This window comes from Martes martes, assembly GCF_963455335.1.
Source record: "Martes martes genome assembly, chromosome: 15".
Classification (NCBI taxonomy): Eukaryota; Metazoa; Chordata; class Mammalia; order Carnivora; family Mustelidae; genus Martes; species Martes martes.
Window position 1 is genome coordinate 54,910,155 of NC_137903.1, and position 24,069 is coordinate 54,934,223.

The 24,069-nt window shown below is 36.5% G+C and overlaps 1 protein-coding gene and 1 pseudogene across 6 annotated transcripts in view; one reads left to right on the forward strand and one right to left on the reverse strand.

The window, feature by feature from the left end:
* The window catches only part of RPS6KC1 (ribosomal protein S6 kinase C1), a 178,413-nt gene that overhangs the window by 106,058 nt on the left and 48,286 nt on the right, over nt 1-24,069 (reverse strand). For 3 of the 5 annotated variants that reach the window (XM_080824321.1, XM_080824322.1, XM_080824320.1), the window contains one exon: nt 13,748-14,110. In XM_080824321.1, coding sequence (XP_080680447.1) covers nt 13,748-14,110 — 363 coding nt within the window. Of the gene's footprint in view, nt 1-13,747; nt 14,111-15,817; nt 15,875-24,069 lie in introns of all 5 variants that reach the window. The other 2 variants (XM_080824319.1, XM_080824318.1) reach the window with 1 other exon arrangement.
* Nucleotides 5,021-5,377, forward strand: LOC308355564 (large ribosomal subunit protein eL43-like; annotated as a pseudogene). The gene has a single exon. The product of its transcript is annotated as a large ribosomal subunit protein eL43-like (transcript).

The window sequence follows — 24,069 nt, forward strand, 5'->3', positions numbered from 1 at the left end:
TGCAACCCCATGTTCACCGTAGCATTATTTATAATAGCAAAAAAGTAGAAACAACCAAAGTGTCCATCAATGGATGAATGAATAAAGAAAATGTGGTACACACACACACACACACACACACACACACAGGAATATTATTCAGCTATAAAAGAGAAGGGAATCCTGCCATTTGCAACAATATGGATGAACCTTGAAGGCATTATGCTAAGTGAAATAAGTTATATAGAAAAAGACAAAAACTGTGTGATCTCACTTATATTTAAAATCTATTAAAAAAAAAAAAAAAACCTGCTCATAGCCACAGAGAACATACTTGTGGTTGCCAGAGGCAAGGGCGTGGCAAATAGGCAAAATGAATGAAGGGGGTCAAAAAGTACAAACTACTTCCAGTTATAAACTAAATAAATCCAAGGGATATAATATACAACATAGTATCAGTAGTTAATAATACTGTATTGTGTATTTGAAAGTTGTATAGAAAATGTATCTTAAAAGTTCTGATCGCAAAGAAAAAAATTTGTAATTGTATGGTGACAGATGTTAACAAGACTTACTGTGGTCATTTTGCAATATATAAATATATCAAATCATTATGTTATACACCTAAAACTAAAATAATGTTATACGCCAATTTTATCTCAGTAAGAATAATAAAGCAAAGGAGCAGAGAAAAAAATTAATTTGACAATTGGTATGAAACAAATTCTTTGAAAAATACAAATTACCAGTAAGTTGATAAAAGAAGAAATATATACAATTTTAACAGTTGGATATCTAGTAAAGAAATTAAACCCAGTATTAAAACCCTTTCCCTAGAATTGTTCTTAAATTTGTTAACTATGATACCTACATGATGGATCTGTAAAAGAATGACCTTATTTTCTGGAAATGTTTATTACATAAGGGTCAAAGCCATGATGTCCACATTTACTTTTAATTCAATAAATATGTTTGTTACATGTGTGTGGGGGGGATATACCTGTATATACAGATAAGACAATAACTATGAAAAATAAAAACACACACATAAATCTTAGCAACCAAGTCCAGTAATATATATAAAAAGATACGTTGCAATCAAGTAGGTTTATTTCAAGAGTGCAAAGGTCACTGAATATTCAAAAAAACAGCAGGTGTGGACTCTCAAATTTGGAGGCTAATGACAGCCACCCAATTTCAAATCTCCCCACATCGTCTTTCAAAACCAAAAAACAAAACAAATGAAAAAACTGGGGGAATAAATACAACCACATATGACCCACACCTTGAGCATTACTAAGAATACCATAACCTTCATACTATCTGTAAACAGAGAAATAAACCAAATTACAACAGAGTTCCAAGGGCCCCACTATTGCAGGCCCATGAAGGTAGAAAGCAGAGGAGAAAGAGCTTAACAACAGAGCCCTTAAAAAGTATAAGGGATACACAAGGCTTAAAGAACAGAAGAAAAAACAAAACATAAACACCCCCAGAAAGAGAAAGTCCAATTAAATACCAAAATATAAAACATGAACTGGGACTTGGTAGTTTGAAAACACAGACTATAAATAATAAAGAAAGACTTGAATGTGAATCTAACCAAAAATGAGAGCCGTGGTAAAGCTTTCCTTCTGGGGAAGAAAGAGACCTTATATAGAAAAGGGTATGAGGTAACAGGAAAGGGGTGCAGAGAATAAAGGAAATGAGAGGAGAAAGGTAAGGAGCCTATAAAACAAAGGAGAAACACCAACCACTGCCCCATCCTCATAAAAGAAAGTGCACAGAAGAGGGGTGAACGGACAGAAGAGGACATAAACTGGAACCATATGCTCACAAGAAATAAGAATACAAAAAGGCAGAACTCGTGCCATCAGGGCTGTTAAGAGATCAAGACAGCAATCCCCTTCCGAGAGGCATTAATTTGGAAGGAAAAGAATGAAGCTTCAAGAGTGCTGGTCAAGTTCTACTTGTTAATCCAAGGACCAGTAACGTAAGTGTGTTCCACGTGTGAAAATATATCAAGCTGTATAGTTACAATATGTACTTTCCTGCACATTCAATTAAAAGTAAAAACAAAATAGATATGCTTATTCCCTACAGAATCTAAATCTAGGGAACATACATGAGAAAACATATAAACCATGGCAGGGTTTGGAAAAAGCACATTAAGAGTCATTGAGGGGTTAGGAAGGGTAAGCAGAGGATGACATTTTAATTCTGTTTTATTTCTGCCTAATAATCCTTTCTCATTTTGGTCCACTCCCCTCAAACTCTATAGCTATGTTGATCAGTTCATGTGGTTCATTAGGGATAGTTCTGCCCACCTCTGGAGGGATGAGTAAATAACCTATACCTAATTAGGTTATTCCCCTGCTAGAAAAACAAGGTGAAGGAATGTGACCCATGCTTTTACAGGAGCTAGGGGGAAAACACCCTCTTCCTCTAGAACTCAGAGGAAAAAGCCTCTATAAACCTATAGCTGCTGGGGGTTATCTTTCACACCACCTGGAAATAAATGCAAATCAGAGAAAGGGGACTGAAAGAAAAGGCCATGCATAAAAATAAGCAAACAGGCATAGAAACTATGTGACACTTCTTAAACACCTGAATCTAGCCATATGTAACTACTCATTTATGTGGGCTAAAACACATGCTATGTGAGCTTGAGTTGGTTCTGTTAAAGTGTAACTGAAAGAGTCCAGTATAACACAAAATTTGAACGGACTGATCTGAGTAGAGGATAATTTAAAAAGCAACTCTCTCTTCATTTGTGATCATCACAACCAGAGAATCTAAAGTCTTTTCTTAGTCCATTCTGGCTGCAAGAACAGAATACCATGGAACTTATAAACAGAAATTTATTTCTCACAGTTCCAGAGGCTCAAAGGCCAAGAGCAATCTGGTGCGGGCTTCCTCGTTCATTGATGGCTAGTCTCACTGTGCCCTCACATGGTGAAAGGAACAAAGGAGCTCTCTGAGGTCTTTAATGGGCACTAATCCCATTCATGAGGGCAGAAGCCTCAAGGCCTAATCAAAATCTCCCAAAGGCCCCACCTCCAAATATACCCACCATCACACTAGGGATTCGTTTTCAATATGAATTTGGGGAAGTCACATTCAGTCTATAGTACCTTCTCCCTGAATCTATGATATCGTTTCTTCTGAGAGCACTGCATTTAGTACCTGCTTTTTCCTGTTACAGACACTTCCTAGATAATTAAAGAAAGAAAAAAAAAAAAAGGCAGGGTAATGATGGGGACGGGAAAACAGAGTAGGTGACATATAATTACTTTCAAATCTCTATTTTTAAAATCTGAGTTTTACTGTTTTAAAATGCTTTCTTCTAGCAAGTTTCAAAACAGTTAAGATCTAATAATTCCTCAACTAAGGCAATTTATTGAATTACAATTTACTGAATTATAGTGAAGAGCACATGTTTTATTTTAAAACAGAAAAGGCGGGGCACCTGGGTGGCTCAGTTGGTTGACCTGACCTTCCGCTCAGGTCATGATCCCAGGGTCCTGGGATCAAGACCTGCATTGGGCTCCCTGCTCAGTGAGGTGTCTGTTTCTCCCTCTGTGCACTCTTTCTCTCTCTCTCAAATAAACAAATAAAATCTTTAAAACAAAAATGGCAGTGGAAAGCTTTCATTAAAAAAATTCTGAATTTGTTTTGTACTGCTCTTTGAAAAGTAAAATTGCAATTTACAGATTAAGATGGACAAGCAGGTTCCTACTTCAATGAGCACCCCATCTTTTCCAACTATATTACAGTGATGAACCGAATAGTCAAGAGTTAACTAAAAGCATAATCAGGTTTAAATATAAGATAAAAAATCTCTGTGGCATGTGGGATTTATTCCAGGAATGCAAAGGTGGTTCAATGTAAAGAAAATCAATGCAATATACCATATTAATAGAATGAAGGCGGGGGACACACATAATCATTTCAACTGAAGAAGAAAAAGCATTTAACAGAATCTAACACTCTTTCATAATAAAACCATCCAGAAAACTAGGAATAGACAGAAACTTCTTCAACATGATACAGGGCATCTACAAAAAACTAACAACGAACATCGTATCATACTCAATGGAGGGGTGCCTGGGAAGCTCAGTCAGTTAAGCATCAGACCCTTGGTTTCAGCACAGGTCATGATCTCAGGGTCATGAGATGGAGCTCCACGCTCTGCTTGCGATTCTCTCTCCCTCTCCTTTTTGCTCCTCCCCCGCAACTCAGGCTCTCTCTTTCTCTCTCAAAGAAATACATCTTTTAAAAAAATATCTCATACTCAATGATAAAAGATGGAAAGCTTTCTCCCTAAATTCCAGAATGAGCCAAGATGCCTCATCTCCTTTGCAGGGATGAGTAAGTAACCTGAAAAACAAGGTGAAGGCCCAGGCCTTTACTGGAGCTATTAAACACTTCACTGGAAGTCCAAACCAGAGTATTATGCAAGAAAAAGAGATCAAAAGGCATTCAAATTGAAAAGAAACAAGTAAAACTACATCTATTCACAGAGAACATAATCTTACAGAAATCTCAAAGAATCCGCCAAAAAACTACTACAGTTAATAAATGAATTCAGCAAGTTGCCACATACAAAGATAAAAACACAAAAATCAGTGTTTTTATACACCAGGAATGAACAATCCAAAAAGAAAATTAATGAATCAATTCTAATTATAATAACAATCAAAAGAATAAATACCTAGAAACAAATTTAACCAAGGAGGTAAAAGGCATACATTGAAAATTACAAAACTCTGCTGAAGGAAATTAAAGATGATCTAAATAGATGGAAAGACATCCTATGTTCATGGATAAGAAGACATTTTTAAGATGACAATACTCCCCAAATTTATTTACAAATCTAATGCAATCTCTATCAAAATTCCAACAGCCTTTTTTGCAGAAACAGAAAAACTGATTTTCTAAAAGAAAAAGAAAAATATTAACAAAGAAAATACCAACTATAACTCTTTTTTAAAAGGTGATTTTTCAGCTCTCCCTGGGCTTAGACATAGTTTGCAGTGACATGTCTAAATGCACCAAGAAGGTAAGAATCTTGGGTAAATACAGGACCCGTTATGGTGCCTCCCTCAGGAAAATGGTGAAGAAGATTGAAATAAGCCAGCATGCCAAGTACACGTGCTCCTTCTGTGGCAAAACTAAGATGATATGACGAGCTGTGGGGCTCCTCCATAAAAACCATACCCAGTGGTGCATGGGCCTAGAGCACCACTTCTGCCATCACAGCAAAGTTTGCCATCAAAAGACTGAGGAGCTGAAAGACCAGAAGAAGCTCCACCATCTGAAACACTGCTATCCTATAAGAAATGGGTTAATTTATGTAACAAAATTACTTTGGGTTGTTGCTAAATTGATTAGTTAGAGCTTCCTCCAATTTGGGCTACACTAACTATGCTTTCTCAAAAGACTTGGAAACTAAAATTCCTTCTAATTTTTATTGAAAATAAATAAATAAAAGGTGATTTCCAATTTTTATAGAGTTGTAAGGGGACCAAAAAAATCAAAATAATATTGAAAAAGAACAAACTTCTCAAAGAGGATCATAAATCAAAACAGATAGAAGCTAATGCATTAGAAGACAATATGATCACACCACCACTGCCTATTAAAATTACAGATTTGGAGAGCACCTGGGCAGCTTAGTTGGTTAAGCGACTGCTGACAGCTCTAGTCAAGATCCGGGAGTACTAGATGGAGCCCTGCCTTGGGCTTCCCACTAAGCGGGGAGTCTGCTGTTCCCTCTGTCCCTCCCCCTGTTCATGCTCTCCCTTTCTCCCTCTCTCAAAATAAATAAAATCTTTTAAAAATAAATAAATAAAATGAGATTACAGCTTTTGGTGTCGTTAGACTCACACTATTATATCATACTTTGTAGTGAAGTGGGCAATCCCTAAAGGTAAATGGGATAGACAATATTTTCATAATGTCTTCAGAGTTAACACACACAATAAATAATTCAAATAAATTTTTATTTATTTTTTTAATGTCCAGTGACATTTTAAAGATTTTTATTTATTTATTGAGAGAGAGGCAGTGAGAGAGAGCATGAGCGAGGAGAAGGTCAGAGGGAGAAGCAGACTCCCAGTGGAGCTGGGAGCCTGATGTGGGACTCGATCCCGGGACTCCGGGATCATGACCTGAGCCGAAGGCAGTCGTCCAACCAAGTGAGCCACCCAGGTGTCCCAAATTTTTATTTTTTTTTATTATTATTTTTTTTAAAGATTTTATTTATTTGACAGAGTTCACAAGTAGGCAGAGAGGCAGGCAGAGAGAGAGAGGAAGGGAAGCAGGCTCCCCGCTGAGCAGAGAGCCCAATGTGGGGCTCGATCCCAGGACCCTGAGATCATGACCTGAGCCGAAGGCAGAGGCTTTAACCCACTGAGCCACCCAGGCGCCCCAAATTTTTATTTTTAAAGTTATACATTTTCACTTCTGAAATTCAGCAATAAGAAATCATGTGACTTGCTTCCCTTTATCAAACATAAATTTACTACTACCTTTCCCATATGTCCATTCATTCTAAATCAAACAAGGTTATACTTGGGTTTCTTAATACTTGAGTCATTTTTATTCAAAGTAATAAATCAATAACCCAAATTACCTTTTACAGTACTTGAGTATATAGCATTATGAATGCACACACACACCATATTCATAGAGCCTGGACACGTTCTAGAACCAACCCTACAATTTTAAGCTAGTCTAAGTGACTCAAAGAAACCTAGCAATATATGTGGGTTTGTGGTCTCCCCAGGAATTCTACTCCTCATTGTGGAAAGGGGAAAAAAATTAGTGAAGACCCAGTAATAGACCCAGAATGATGTAGTACCTCAACACACAAGGTCACCGTTTTAAAAATAAGTCTGGACATCTCTTAGGACAGGGATGGTGTAAACTAAGAAAAATGGCTTCGTATTGCTCATTATACCATCTACTAGGATGAAAATTGCAGAAGATTGTCTGCATCTCTTAGCTGAGTAGTAACATCAGAAATAGTCTCACTGGTCAAAAATACCAAGTCAATCAAAGAAAACTCAGGTATCAACAACATTCAGGAATGCTTTTCAATGTGAGATTTATAATGTATGCAGAATATTTAAACAGAAACAGAGCAGATCTTATTTTGAGGGGTCATCATTCAATTCTGTATTTTTATTTAAAAACCATTCTATAATCACTATCACAATACCTAGTACATACTACTAACAAAAGCTTGTTGAAAGCTCAACTGAATGGATAGACGGCTGAATAAGCAAATAAACAAATGGGAGGAAAAAGAATTATTATCAAAATAAAGTTTAAAAATATTGATACTCTCTGATGACTAGTTTCTTCTTCATTTTAAAAAGCTACTCTGATTAGGGAAGACATATATGAGAAGTAACATGGCACAGTGGAAACAAGACAAGACTTGAACTCAGAAAGATTCAGATTTAAATCTTAGCCAAAACTCTTAGTGACTTGTGTTGTGGACCAAATTGTTTACTTTATACAAGTCTTAGTTTTCTCTACCTATAAATGGGGATTATAGTATCTACCTTACAAACACAATAAACCAGAAATTTTGGCACCTAGAACAAACTAAACAAAACCAGTTCTCCAATCAACTCTGTAATTCATAATGTAGCCCACAGATGGGTGTTACTAACAATGCTCACCATCTGGTAGCTTCCTGTTTTAAATAATTATTCTTGCTAACTAGGTGCCAAGCTTCTAGAATCATTACATTAAATGTTTGCACCCTCTAAATTTCAGTGTCCTTAGACAAAGCCCAGTATGACCAGCCATAGCTCAGATTATAGGTTAGTTCTGAGGGTTAAATATAATGTTAAGAAAAACCCCTGTACAGTGACAGGCATATAATAGACAATAAATCAATGTTATTTAAATATTTTATTAATACCTTTATGTCATCCATTTGCCACTCCACATTCTCACAATTATTCTAATAAACCCACACTAAGAACACAGATTAATCATATCAGGCCATTGCAGAAATATATAAGAAAGAGAGAAGTGAAAGGATACATATTGGAAACATTCTCTTCAAAGATTCAAGTTGATTCCTTCAATCTTGATTTTTGGATTTTCTGTCTTAAAAACATAAAGACCTGATGACGTAAAAGAGCAGAAGGTACCTCAATTTCAAGCGCCATTCCTAGATTGAGGAAGCAAGTGAGGTGTCAGGTTCAAAAGGAGAATTCAAAGTTACCACTATCAGGGTATGCTTCTTCTCTGCAGGATGGGCAAAGAGAACTGCTGCTATTGTGTTCTGCCTCTAGTCTCAGCTGTGCAAACACCAGTTAAGTAAGAAAAACATCAAGCCATCTTTATCAGATCTACAAACAACCCAGATAAACTCCTTTAGGATGAATAGTTTCGTTAGAATGAATAGTTAGTATTTAGAATAACAAAATTTGCCACATCATAAGAGCCCTGTAAAAAGCATTCCTACTGAAGCTCTGAAAAATCATTTTCCCTGGATTATCAGATATCCAGAAATAATGATTTTATTATAAAGTATTATCAAACCAAACCAAGGTCACAGATAACAATTCTATTTTCTCCCCCCCCCAAAGGCAACCACTCTAATAGCAAGAGTTAATTAAAATGATACAGAGGTATTACTGGTTATAGTGATGTTTCAATAACAGCTTTACTACACTAGAGCAAACTTCCCCTAAGAAAACACCTCTTCTACTCATAAATGTCAAGTCAGGTCACAAGCTAGAGCCCCCAATTTCCCCACAAATTAAAGAATAAATTCATCATACTCAACATTACACTCAATGGTGATTTGCTGAAAGCTCTTCTTCTAAGATCAGAAATAAGACAATGATGCCCATTCTCACCACTTGATTCAACATAGTATTAGAAGACCTTGTCAGAGCAATCAGACAAGAAAAAGAAATAAAAGTCATCCAAATCAGAAAGGAATAAGTAAAACTGTTTCTATTTGCAGATAGCATGCTATTATATATAGAAAACCCTAAAGACTCCACCGAAAAACTGTTAGAATAACAGATGAAATCTGTTAAAAATCATAAATAAGAGAAATTAAAGACAAAAATAAACAGAAAAGTATTCCATGCTCATGGATTAAAAGAATTAATATTGTTAAAATGTCCATACTACCCAATGTTATCTATAGATTCAATGCAATCCCTATCAAAATTCCAATGATATTTTTCAAAAAGTAGAAAAAAAAAAATCCTAAAATTTATACGGAACCCTAAAGGACCCCAAATAGTCAAAGAAACCCTCTGAATAAAGAACGAAGCTGGAGGCATCACATTTCCTGATTTCAAACTATATTACAAAGCTACAGTAATCAAACCAGTATGGTATTAGACACATAGATCAATGGGATAAAATAGAAAGCACAGAAATAAAACCACACATATATATAGGTCTCTTCAATAAATAGAGAACAGTCTCTTCAATAAATGGTATTGACAAAAATAACAAAATATTAGCTAAAATAAACAGCTACATGCAAAACAATAACAGTAAACTCCTATCTCATACCACACACAAAAATTAACTCAAAATAGATTAAAGACCTGAACATAAGACCTGAAACCACAAAATCCTAGGGGAAAAAACAGGGGGGGTAAGCTTTCTTGGCATGATTTTTTGGATTTGACACCAAAATCAAAGGCATCAAAAGCAAAAATAAACAATTTTAGTATATGTGCTGCTGAAGCGAGCACAAAAGCAAAAATAAACAAGTGGAACTACATTGAACTATAAACATTTTACACAGCAAAGGAAACCATCAACGAAATGAAAAGGCAATCTACCAACTGGGAGAAGATAGTTGCAAATCATATATTTGACAAGAGGTTAATATCCAAAATATATAAAGAACACAAAATCTAATAACAAAAAACCCCTAAACAATTTGATTAAAAAATAAGAAAAGGAAATGAAAAGATATTTTCTCAAGATAGAAAAATGCCAAACAAGTACATGAAAAGGTACTTAACAACACTCATCATCACGGAACTCCAAATCAAAACCACAATTAGATATTACCTCACATCTGTCAGAATGTCAACAAAAAGATTAACGGATGGGGCACCTGGGTGGCTTAGTGGGTTAAAGCCTCTGCCTTGGGGCACCTGGGTGGCTCAGTCGGTTAAGCGTCTACCTTCAGCTCAGGTAATGATCCCAGAGGCCTGGGATGGAGCCCCACATCGGGCTCCCTGCTCAGCGGGAAGTCTGCTTCTCCCTCTCCCACTTCCTCTGCTTGTATTCCCTCTCTCGCTGTCTCTCTCTGTGTGTCAAATAAATAAATAAAATCTTTAAAAAATATGAAGAAAAAAAAAAAGCCTCTGCCTTTGGCTCAGGTCATGATCCCAGGGTCCCGGGATCAAGCCCTGCATTGGGCTCTCTGCTCGGCAGGGAGCCTGCTTCCCCCTCTCTCTCTGCCTGCCTCTCTGCTTACTTGTGATCTCTGTCTGTCAAATAAATAAATAAAATCTTAAAAAAAAAAAAAAGGTAACAACAGATAAGTGTTGGGCAGGACATGGAAAAAAGAGAACTCTTATACACTGCTGTTGGGAATATAAATTGGTGCAGTCACTATAAAAAACAGTATCAAGGCTCCTCAAAAAATTAAAAATAGAACTACCCTATGATCCAGCAATTCCATTTCTAGGTATATGTCTTAAGGAAACAAAATCACTATCTCAGAGAGGTACCTGAACCCTCGTTTAATTTCAGCATTATTTACAATAGTCAAGACATGAAAACAACCTAAGTACCCACTAATGATTGAATGGATAAAGAAAATGTGATATGTGTGTACACACACACACACACAAATATTATTAGGCATAGAAAAGAAGGAAATCTTGCCATCAGACACAAGAATGGACCTTGAGGTCATTATGCTAAGTAAAATACATCAGACAGAGAAACAAATACTAAATTATCTCATTTATGTGTAGAATCTAAAAAGAATCAAACTCATTGAAGAGATTGGTGTTTACCAGAGACAGGGATGGGGGTGGATAAAATGGGTGAAGGCAGTCAAAAGGCATGAACTTCCACTTATAAGATTAATGAGTTTTTAAAATACTGTATCATATATTTGAAAGTTGATAAAAGAGTAGATCTTAAAAGCTCCCATTGCAAGGAAAAGAAAGACTTATAACTATGTGAGGGGAAGGATATTAACTAAACTTATTATGGTAATCCTTTCATAATATAGACATGTATCAAATCATGCTGTACCTTTAGTACTATGTTAATGTCAATTATAGCTCAATAAAACTGGGGGGAGGGGTGTTAAATCAATAATGTCCATACATCTGTTAGGTGGTGACTGGTACACTTTTAAAAGTACCAAAAACACTGCCCTTACATTACATTTGACCATAACTATAAGGACTAAAACAAAGGTTATTTTACACACTGGTTAAAAATTAGAATTCTGTGATTGTGGTTCCCGCAGTTTGTATGAAAAAATTGATCACATTATAAATAAGCAATAAAATGCTAAAAGCAATTAGTCGAGTATAATTTTTTGGATTTGATGGCACATTAACAACAAAAACCAATCCATGGCAGGAATGGATATTGTGGTTTCAGAAAGACAGGCATATGTTAAATGGGAAGAACATGTTTAAATGATAACATTCCTTGAGACAGAGATCTAGTAGATTTGGTATCAAGTCCTAGTGAGAAATAATTCACCATCATATCACAAAGTAACTAACTAAATGACATTATTCTGTTATTTGCTGAAATGCATCCGTAATTCTCATTTTGAAGTAACGATTTTTATTTTTCTGGTGCCATCAAGTGGTAACATTATGAAGTGCTCTAAGTTTAAATGCAAATAACTTTTCAACAGAAAAATATCACACCAATGTATCCATGTCACTTAAACACTAGTGATTTTTCAGCACAAAATTATCTAAAAAGAAAAGGGAAAATATCAGAGCTAACTGCAACTCATCCCGATTTTAGATTCCCAACCCAAAATGAGAGTTAAGACAAAGAATAAAAAAAAAAAAAGACAAAGAAAAATGTGTACATCTCTAAAGACTAGAATGCTCTGCTCAGTTAGAATCCCCTAACTGACTATGATACTACTTGAGAAACAAAAAATTCTATCAAAATGACGTATCAGTCAAACCATTAGAAATGTTCCCTCCTGAAACTCCATTACAGGGCAGTAAAAGAATTATTTTTAAGGCAAAAGCCCAAAAGGACAAAGAGATTAAGAGAGAAGACTGCAGCAACATTTTACAAGCTAGAAAACAGAGGGATGAGTGGTTATTGACTTAGGAAGCTCAAGAAAGCTGCCTGACTTATATGACACTGTAAATCTCTCCAAAAGTTTGGGAACTGGTAGCACTGGGTAGCTGTGGAAATCAAAGTGAGGGCTAAAAACCAGAAAATTAGTCAAAATTCTGATTAAAAAGCACAGATACCACTACACTCACTCCCTCTTCAGTCCATGCAGCCAAATACTCATCTTATACCACGTTAGAAGACTGAAAGTTCATCCTCTAATAAAAAAGAAAACTCTGGACAGGACACAAAGCAAAGTGAGGGGGGAAGTACTATAGTACTTTACTTTACTATAGTAAAAAAGGGTCAGTGCTACAGGAGACTATGGTCCTTTGAATGGCACTAGTAAGTCAAAGTTCACAGAACAACAGTAAAAATGACGATTTCCTGGAAAGCAAACCACTGGAAGAAGGTCCTATCAAACCTTTGATTATTGTGTCCAGAAAGTCACGTGACTAACTGAGGTATGCTTCACACTCTTTCCATAAGGAAAAGACAAATGACTAAAACAAAAATCTGATGCTTAAGAAAAGGCAAGTCCTACTTACGACATTCAGAAACAATCAGCTCCCACACACCCCAGTAATTAGCTGAAAATTTATGACAACTAACAAAGAACAGAATAGTAGGCATATCAAGAACCTTTACATCTTATCTCCTCTCTTCAGGCCAGCAAGAGTAAATGCACTAGGGGCACCTAGGTGGCTCAGTCGTTAAGCATCTGCCTTTGGCTCAGATCATGGCCAAGCACGGCCTCAGGCTCCCTGCTCAGCGGGAAGCCTGCTTTTCCCTCTCCTGCTTGTGTTCCCTCTCTCACTGTCTGTCTGTCTGTCTCTCTCTCTCTCTATCAAATAAATAAATAAAATCTTTTTTAAAAAAGGAGTAAATGCACTAAAGAATCTTTGTGAATACCCGAGAGGTGAAGGCCGGTGAACATTAGCTATGTCAGAAAAAACCGATTATTGTTCATACAAGAGACATGGAGATTTGATTTTTTTAAAACCTTTTGTTGGTTAATTGATCCAAGTAGAGGGTGAAGCAGTTTCATGTCATTAAAAGTATAAACCCAACTGTAGGCTTTTTTGGGGGGGGCGGCGGGAGAGAGAACGCACATGAGCGGGGCTGGGGCAGGGGAGAAGGAGAGAGAGAATCCTCAGCAGGCTCCATGCCCAGCACAAAGCCAGATGTGGGGCTCAATTTCACATCCCTGAGATCATGATCTGAGCCAAAATCAAGAGCCAAACACTTCACTGACTGAACCACCCAGGCTCCCCCAAAATGTAGGTCATTTAATCTTCAGTAATTTCTCATTTTCAGTTTGTTTTTAGAGGATTATACACAAGGTATAATTTTTATATATACACTTTTCTTTCTAGACACCAATATAAAAACATTCAAAAACATATTAATACAGGTAAAACTGTACCTTGAACACCTTCTAGGAGTAAATCAACTCCTTTCCTATAAAAATTGGAAGCAGTTTCATAGTCATCTTCTTCTTCTTTTTTTAAAGCCAGCTTTATTAATTCTCCTGCTTTCTCCAAATAATCTCTCTTGCCAAGCTTGGATTTTAAACCGCCAGGAAAGAGGCTGCGACTTTCCCGTTCTTCTTCTGGTTTGCTCTGTTCACTGTCAGAAGCACCAGCCCCTAGTGCTGAAGGATCCGAAGAAAGATTGAGACCAAAAGTTCTAATGGGAGAATTTTGATTGGAAGCCATTCCATCATCTAACTCAGCAAGAGAATCCACGTCAACGGTAAGAGATACCAGATCACTGTCACTGGAGAAACCTAGAAATATGATCACAACAGTAAATAGATATTAAATTAAGAATCAGCCAAAAGGAATACAAATCATGCAGACTATTCATTTGTTCATAGTATCCTAGTCGATTAGGAAGACTGTCACTGCCTGATAGAGATCGGTGCCTGGCAATTTGTTTCTGCTTACTTCATTCATTTCTGCACTCAATGTAAGCTCTAGAGGCCAATCTCCTTTGCCTTAATTTTCACAATAAAACTGAAGGCAAGTCTTTACCTGGCCTTGTTGTCAAAAAGAAGAGCCTTTACCACAAGATCTTGTAACGCCATCATTATGATCAAAGGAAGAGAATAAGAGTTTCAGAGTAAGACAAAAACAAGTGCTTGGATCTCAGCTCTTAAAACTTACTATGTGACCAAGAGTGAGTCACTTAATAATATTACTTATTATGTAAGACTTCAAATGAGGAACATAATTAATGCATATAAAGCATAATAGACTTATCATTCAATTACAACTATTATAGCAATTATATAATCATTATTTAACCATTATACAATGTACCCTCACAGAGGTGTGCTTTTAGATAATCATCCATATCTGGAAAATGTATGCCATTTAGTTGTGGGTTTTTTTTTTTAAGGACTAAATTTTTAGAAATCTTTGTTTCAATCTCTTCCACAAGCTTTTGGAGAGATCTTTGGTCTACATATTCACCTCTTAGTTTTCCAAAAGAAAATGAATAAACAGGTGGTATTGAAATATTCAGCAATGAAAATTCTTTCTCCCATTTCATAGAACTGACTTCATGGTAAATGAGCATGAAGTCTTAGATCTCCCTTTACATTCTTAAAATAATTGAGAGCCTCAAAAAAACTTTTCTTTTTGTAGATTATACCTGTAAATATTTACCAATCTCAATATTTAAATAAACTAAAAATTTTTTAATTAAACACTAAAACCCATAATATGTTAAAATAATTTTTTTTAATAGTTTATTCTAGGGGCGCCTGGGAGCTCAGTGTGTTAAAGCCTCTGCCTACGGCTCAGGTCATGATCCCAGGGTCCTGGGATCGAGCCCCACATCGGGGTCTCTGCTCCGCAGGGAGCCTGCTTCCTCCTCTCTCTCTGCCTGCCTCTCTGCCTACTTGTGATCTCTGTCTGTCAAATAAATAAATAAAAATCTTTTTAAAATTTTTTTAAAAAATAATAATTTATTCTAAGGGCATCTGGGTGGCTCGGTATGTTAAGCATCTGTCTTCAGCTCAGGTCATGATCCCAGGATCCTGGGATTAAGCCCCATGTCAGGCTCCCTGCTCAGTGGACTGCCTGCTTCTCCCTCTCCTTCTGCCTCTCCCCACTGCTCCCATTCTCTCTCTCTCTCTCTCTTTCTCTCCCTCTGTCAGATAAATAAATAAAATCTTTAAAAATAACAATAATAATAATAATGTATTCTAGGGACGTCTGGTGGCTCAGTCGGTTAAGCATCTACCGTCAGCTCAGTTCATGATCTCTGGGTCCTGGGATCAATCAAGCTCAGGCTCCCTGCTCAGTGGGGAGCTTGCTTCTCCCTCTCCCTCTGCTGGCTCATGTGCTCTTGCTCGCTCTCTCTCTCATATGAATAAATAAATAAAATCTTACAAAAAAAAAAAAAAAAACCCACAAAACTATATTCTCCAAAACAAAAAAGTGACACTGTTTTAAATCTTTTTAACAGAAGGTAACTAGATTCTCACCAGATCCTGTGCTCAATCTGTTGTCATATTGTTTTGGTAGAAAGACTTGAGGAAAATCTGACACAGATATGTAATGAAAATGGGGTGAGTATTTTAGTAGCCTTTTTGAATATTTATAGATATTATTTTTTGATACTACACCAAAACTTGACAAGTGGTAGTTTCTTAAAGCTTAGTTGCCATGTAAAATGTAAATCCCTCTCAATGAAATTTCTGTTTCTGTTACATTTGAATCCCTTGGTCTGTCTTGCACACCAAATGGCTCTCTTATCCATGCCTGAGTTTGTAACTTTACACACTGGGCATTTTGAAAGTACTGGTTCCCTACATTAAACTGCTCTTCCAAATACTGACAAATTTCATGATCACAATATTCCCCCCAACATCACATGTTACTATCATCATCAATCTCATCAGAATATTTTCTTTAGGGGCGGCTGGGTGGCTCAGTGGGTTAAAGCCTCTGTCTTCGGCTCAGGTCATCATCCCAGGGTCCTGGGATCAAGCCCCGCATCAGGCTCTCTGCTCAGCAGGGAGCCTGCTTCCTCCTCTCTCTGCCTGCTTGTGATCTCTCTGTCAAATAAATAAATAAAATCTTAAAAAAAAAAAAAGAATATTTTCTTTAGATACTGTGAAACTGTCAAGCTCAAAGTAGCAGATACGAGTTCTTCAAAATTCAGGCACCTGGCTGTCTCAGTCGGTAGAGCTTGTCATTTCGAACCCCATGCTGGGTGTAAAGATTGAAAACAACAACAACAACAAAACCAAGTTCTCCAAAATTTGCATTTGGAAATGAAAACTCACATTTTACCACTGGTAACAAATACTGTCAGTTGTTTTCCCTAAAGTGTCAGCTCACTTCGTTTGCTTTTGAAAAAATATTCACCAAATACCCAAGTCTAAAATAATGAGAGTTTGTCTGTCAATGGTTCTTTCAAGCGAAAATGGTGTCCCAAGAGCAAAGCAGCTAGTTCATGGCTTAAGCAAGTGCTTCTCCTCTGGACAACCACAGCAATTCAGTACGCAGAAATGCAGAAGTGTTTGATGCATACTTCCATTTTGCCACACAGAGTATCAAAAAGACATGTACCCAAAGGTTGAGATTTGATAAAAATTAATACTTTTTACTGCTTTATCAGGGGTATTCTTAGGTAAAATTAGCACTGGCATTACTGCAAGTACGTGCAAGGATTCCTGCTACAGTCTGCTGTCCCGGTCCTGCCTCAAGCTCAGGCAAGCTGTTTCACCTAACATTGCTTCTGCATCATGAGTGCAAATGTCAACACAAGTGAAAAAGGCAAATAATTTCCTAGACTATTATAAAAATAGTTTCTGCCTTGAGAACCCCCTGAAAAGATCTCCAGAACACCCAGGCATCTGAAGACCATACTTTGAGAGCCGCTGATCTATATCATTCAATAAGATTGACAACAGAGCTAGGTAAAAATTAAGTTTGGGGTCTGTATCACCACCTAATACTGACTTTCAAGTTTCTCAGGAAAGAAAATATATTGAAAGGAAAATTTTTCCCTCAGGAACATACACAAAGCCAACTTAAAGGTGGGTTAGACTATACAACTCTAGATCAGGGATCAGCAAACTTTCCTTCTGAGGGCTAGAGAGTGAGTATTTTAGGCTTTGTGAGCCGTATGACTGAGCTATGTCACAACTAATCAACTCTGCTACTGTAGTATAAAAGCAGCTACAAATAATATGTAAACAAATAAGTATGGTTATGTTTCAGTAACACTCTATTTATGGATGCTGAAATTTAAATTCCATATAACTTTCACATGCCACAAAATAACATTCTTTTGAATTTTTTCAATCATTTTAAAATGTAAAAACCATTCTTAGCTAGTAGGTCATATATAAACAGGTGGCAGGTCACATTTGGCCCACAGGCCATAGTCTGTCAACCCTTATTATAGACTCAAATTGCTTACTTCATATCAAATAAAATAAGTTAGGGTAAAAACATGTTACTGGCAGCTAAACTCTAATTTCAAATCAGCTTCAGACACTACTTTGGCACCCTGTCAACATATCCTGTTTTCAGGGTTTTTTCTCAAATCCTTAGAATGCCCATAAAGAACTCATTTTGTTCCCTAAAAGCAAAAGACTTCATTAAATCCGCAATCTGAGATGAGATTCATTGGACCTAGTGGAAATCTTCACTCTCTGACATTTCAACTGTACAGACAACACTTCAAAATCAAAATCTTTTACAGCAGTCTATAAAATTATTTATCCACCATTCTGAGAAATATACAAACTCTATAAGAGATTTTTTAAATGATCTACAAATATTTTATATATTCCAATGTACACTTATTTCCTTAAATGGGGGCTTTTTATAACCTGGTCCATTGATATTAATAAACAAATAGACAAAGCTTAGAAAAATAAGTTCTGGTTTTTACAGCTAACCATAAAAAAAAGGAAATGCTATTATAGATCTTTTGTCTGCTCTCTGGTGTCTTGTCACTATAACCTTCACATCATCTATCACATTGTACTGTTTCATGTTTTGCCTGATTTTCCTTTCTAACAAGAATAATACCAAAGGGCAAAGGGGTAAAATTATGTGTACTCAGTTTCTTGGCTTTTGACCACAAAAACCTAGTGACATAGTCTTATTTCCTCTCTTACCTTTCCAATCATATTTTGTTAGCAAAGGAAATCATGACTAAATAAAATTAGATCAGAAGAAAAAGACCATCAAAATACCTAGGAAGAAAGTTAGATAACGAAACAAACTAATAAATAATAATAGTATTAAAACTGTTTCTTTTTCAAACTCTACCTAATTCTAAATGAAGAATCTTTCAAAGTGAGGAAACAAAAACTAGCGGGTTAGGATGAGGAATTTTTCTAGTCCAACTAGGAGAAGCAAAGGGAAGCAAAAAGACTTCTGATTTAATCTTTTTGGAGGACAATTTGGCAACACGTATCAGATGCAAAAAATTCTTATATCTTTGACCCAGAAATTCAGCAATTTATATCAAAAACAATCAGAGATATAAAAGATCTATACATGAGAATATCCATCACAAAAATTAGTGAAAATTTGGAAATAACAAATTCCTAACAATATATTATGGCCCATCCCTTTGAGAAAATATTATGCAGCTATTAAAAATTATGTTATAAAAGAATGCTTAATGTTAAAGTGTTTATTATCTATGATGTAAAAATGACAAACTGTAAAGCAGTATATACATATACTATAATTCCAATTTTAAAATGAAAACAAAGGGGAAAAGGCTAGAAAAGTGTATCAAATATGGACAGTAATTTTCCCTGTACGGTGAAAATACAGGTTGACTCTTACCACATTCCTTTAGGATGGCAAGCTCTTAAGCCTCAGTATCTGAAGGACATCAAAGGAGATGCAGTGAGGGCTAAAACTGGAAGTTTGTTTGTGAATAAATCTATGTTATACAGATATCATTTATACAATATAGGCCCATATGAATCATCCAGCAGCCAGTGCCAAGAATTCCTAACTTAAGAGAGAAGAAAGAAGTGGATAGACAGATCTGCTTGACGCAGACTAACCCCGACATTTCTTCCTTGCCTATGTTCTTCCTTTAATTCTCCTCCTAAGATGCACCCTACTAAAAAAAAAAAAGCATCCTACCAGATCTGAAAAGACCAACTCTTTCATATCGCAACTATACACTGCAACTAATCACCTTCTTGTACTCTCTGAAATCTTTCCTTCTGCATTTAAGCAACTTCTGAATCCCTTTCTTCTCAATGAAGTATGCCCCAACCAACTCAAGAACACTCCCCTCTCAACACCGCAGCAAGGAACCATTTACTTACACACACACTCAGAACCTAGTTTGTTCACCTTATAACCTTAATACATCTACTTAATAAAGTGCTTGCTCAACTTCTTGAAATCACAGTCCTGTCATTCAACCTATTTCATACAAAGGTCCATATAAATATCACATGAAGTGGAAACGAGCTTCCGAAAACCCAGAAAGAAAGTTAATAAGATACAGAAAGCAGCCAACAAGTAAGAGGTTCTCAGGGTGAGTAGGAAGAACATTGTAGATAAGGCAGGGCAACAATTGACAAGTCAGAGACTCTTTGTCAAAAGTTAAACCAACCTGAAGTCAATCCATGTTTAAAGGGGCCCTCTGGAGCCATCATGAGAGTAAAAGGTACATGCTTCACCAACACCATCAAGACAAAAACCTCAGCCTTTTGGGGAAGAGATGGGAGGGAGAAGAGTCAAAGGTTCTATGAAAGCGTTCTGCCTCCAGGTTCATATCACAGAGATTTAAGTCTCAGGGCTATTAGAGGGCCCCAGGTGACCGGTTAAAAAGCAGCTACAGACATGAGGGGTTTCTATAGCATCCCAGTTCACCTACCTACCCTCACCTTCTGTGCTTTGAACTGCTCAGAGTAGGGCAGTCTAGTGAAATCTGTCTAGGACACCACCTCTGAAAGACAGGCACCAGGGGAAAAGGTGGAGTTGCTATAGAATAAATCTTTATACTATAAACTATCAGAAATCTGTATTTGAAGACCATCTGCAAAAAGAGATCAGTTTCCTTTAGAACAACAGGTGGTCTCTCATGGTCAACTATATATAAAATACATGGCCTCATTATTATTAGCTGATAGCTTTCACTGAGCACTGAGGTTCACTCAACGAAAGGGAATTTCTACTTTTCCTAGTAGCAATGACTCATGCTTCACACACAAAGCAAAATATCTAGCCAGCAGAACAAAGGTCACCCTGAAACAGAAGACATACATTATCAATCTCCATTAAGAAACAAGCCCTTATTAATATGATTTTAGGTGAAAACGTAAACTTAAAATTTAATGCCAATTAAGACTCCCATACTTGATTACCAACTTACCATTTAGAAATAGCTACTGTTACGAAAAAGTACCATTCCTTTGATGTTTCACATTTTTATAATATCCTGGGGACAAGTCTTTGCTTTACCCTTGAAAATTTATGAAAAGAGCACCAGTATATTTACTGCATATTTGGTGAAAAACAGAATGACCTCAGAAAACAACACATCAATCAGAATTACAACCATAATACTGCTATCTTACCATGAACAACAAAGATCTATGAGTTGGCTTCCCTTTCTACCTAATGAACTTTTTATGCTGCTATTCTCCATAATCTTCTCTGCAAATCAGACCTGCTACCAGCATACAAGTAGCTCACACTGAGCTTTCTACACCAAATATATATTCTCACTGCCTCCTTCTCCATAAAATTAAATCTCTTCTTTCGAAATATACTTCTATTAATTGCTGCCGACTACCTAGAATGCCTGGACTGCCTTAGGCACATGGCTTTACTTCTCTGAAATTCCAGTTTTTTAATTGTGGAATAAAGGATTTATCTGTATCATTCTTAATGTTCCTTCTACTCTAAAACACCTCCCGTGACATATCATAAATTTTTAAAATTTTCCCCACCCAATCCCTAACGTCCTAATAGCTAACATTATCCTCAATAGCCCTAGGGTTTTTAAGAGTCAATAGTTATAATTTGTATCATTTGTTTTACATGTACACATACAGTAACACATTCTCATTTGTGTTTTTCTTGAGAATAATGATCTATTCTTCTTTCCCTATTTATTTTAAGCTCCCTCACCAGAGAAAAGTCAGCTAATACACGACAATAAACATAAGTAGATAAGCACTTAAGAGCAAAAGGAACTTCAAAGTGAATACTCTCGTAATACAGGAGGGCCTACAATCATTCCCGCATCAAAATTTAGAGTTCTCATGGCACCACCTAGTGGATGTTTGCACTAAATTCTACTTTAAATTACTTTTAATTAGGCTTTCTGTATTTTGTCATCTTACACCACTTCTATGTAGTGCACAGACTTGAAGTCCGCCCGAAAAATAGATTTGGCTATTAAGTAGCCAATCAACTGAAGAACATTCCTTTTTAAAATGATGCTGCCTCAAAGCATCGACTTTAAATCAACTAAATGAAAGTAACACAAATAATAAAAAGAAAAATATAATAATAAAATGGTACATTAACACAGAAGATTTTCTTCAAACTTAAATAATTATATACCCTTTTAATTCGTCTCCCCTAACAGTTTAAAAGTAATCAACATTATTCAGTTTAATACAGTTTAATCTTCATGCTTTAATGGAAAGAATTATCACCCCGCCATCAAATAAAAACACAAATCTTAAACTGAAAGTGATTTCAGAGATCACTTATACAGACCAGCAATGTACACCTCATTTACTCTAAAACAGCTAACTCAAGACAGCTTAATAGATCCTTTCTTGTGTCTACAATAGCTACAATTGAACCCCAGGGAGCTCTTAACCCACAATTTACTACCAAAAAAAAAAAAGGAAGAAGACCCAGCTACCCCAGGAGACATTTAAGAACATTCACTCTTAAGATCTACACATAAGAAGCTGATCTCTCAATTTGTATTTGTGGTTAAGATCACCTAATTATTTTCTCTTGTTCAGAGCATACACCTGGAAAATGTCCCTCCCATAATTGCAAAGGAAGTCAAGTAACCTATTAGGAAGAGGAAATGACACAGGTTACCAGATGAGAGCCTACCAACATCAAAGGTTCCAATATCAAGGCCAGCATGGCAGTAAAGCAACCTACATCCTTCAAACAGGCCAACAGATGAGAGAAACATGTCAAGAAGCTCAATTCCAATGCACCATTTTGGCCAGATTTCCACAAATGTCATAGTAACTTCATAGCTAAGTTTAACCAAATGAAAAGATGCAAGTTTAAAAAGGAAATAAGATGTTAGCAATCAAGTCAATCTTCTTTCATCTTTAAAAAAATATATAGTTTAATTTCTCTGAACAAAGGAGATAGTGACCAACATTTCATTTTAAAAACATAAAACAATATTAACTTTTTATCTAAAACCTACTGAATAATTTTGTAATTTTCAATTTCATGTTAGATAAATATATTTACCAGTTAATTACCAAATTACTGGTTTTATGAAACCTTACAGGGGTTTCCTCTATCCCATTACTATCAAATAATGAGAATTTAAAAAATAAAAAAACATTAATCCAGCTCCTTATGTTTCCCTCAGAAAACTTTCCTTCAAGGTAAATTAAGACCTGTTGATTGCCTTTTTACAGTACTAATAAAAATAATGATCACTTAGCCTCTACATCTGTTCTCTGAGAGGAGATATACTTGCCATGTCATTCTAACTCTACTGAAGGACACTGAAACACAGACTATATATTAAGATTTGCCCCTCTGGCACATTTCACTGGCAGACTAAATCACAAGTATGAAAAATGAATACACCTTTGAAACACCATTTAAAATACTACACTCAGAGGAGTTGTTATGAAGTGAATCACCTCCTCACATTTTGGCTCTAAATCCAAACCACAAGCACTTGCCACCACATCCCTCTACAACCCTCTATTTCCCTGCATTACCTGTGGGGTTTGGCCAGCTGCCAGCTTTCCCCGCTCTTGCTAGGAGAGATCCTCTCCCTTGGCTGTCTGGGGGTTTGCAGACCTTTTGGTAGGAAAGTATATCTCCACTTACCCAGTATGCCAGACAATCTCATGATATTTAAAAGTCATTTCCCCTCTCATAAAATAATGAATTTGCAAGCTGTCTGACACTCTGATCTGTATTTGTCAACAAGGTGTCTTTCACCAGGATTCATTAGTCAGGCACAAAGGTTTTTAAAAGGAGAGGGTATGGGGCGCCTGGGTGGCTCAGTGGGTTAAAGCCTCTGCCTTCGGCTCAGGTCATGATCCCAGGGTCCTGGGATCGAGCCCCACATCGGGCTCTCTGCTCCGTGGAGAGCCTGCTTCCTCCTCTCTCTCCCTGCCTGCCTCTCTTGCCTACTTGTAATCTGTCTGTCAAATAAATAAAATCTTTAAAAAAAAAAAAAAAAAAAAGGAGAGGGTAAAAAACATAAGCATTAACAGCCTTTCTAGGTCCACATTTTGCATTCGTCATGGATCACAGCAGGTTTCAGAGATGGTAATACAGCAGGAGAACCGAACTAAGCACAGAAAGGATAAAATGCCAGTATTACTTTTCGGTAGCATAAGTCTTTTCCAGTTTGCCCCCAGTCTCCCTCATAAAAGCATATTCCTAAAAGATAAACCCTTCCAAGGAAAACCCATCTTTTCAAAACTTCAAAGGCAAACCCGGAAACAACTGCTTTAGGTAGGGCGGCCCACGCCATCCGTCCCAGCGTGCCAGAGGTAGT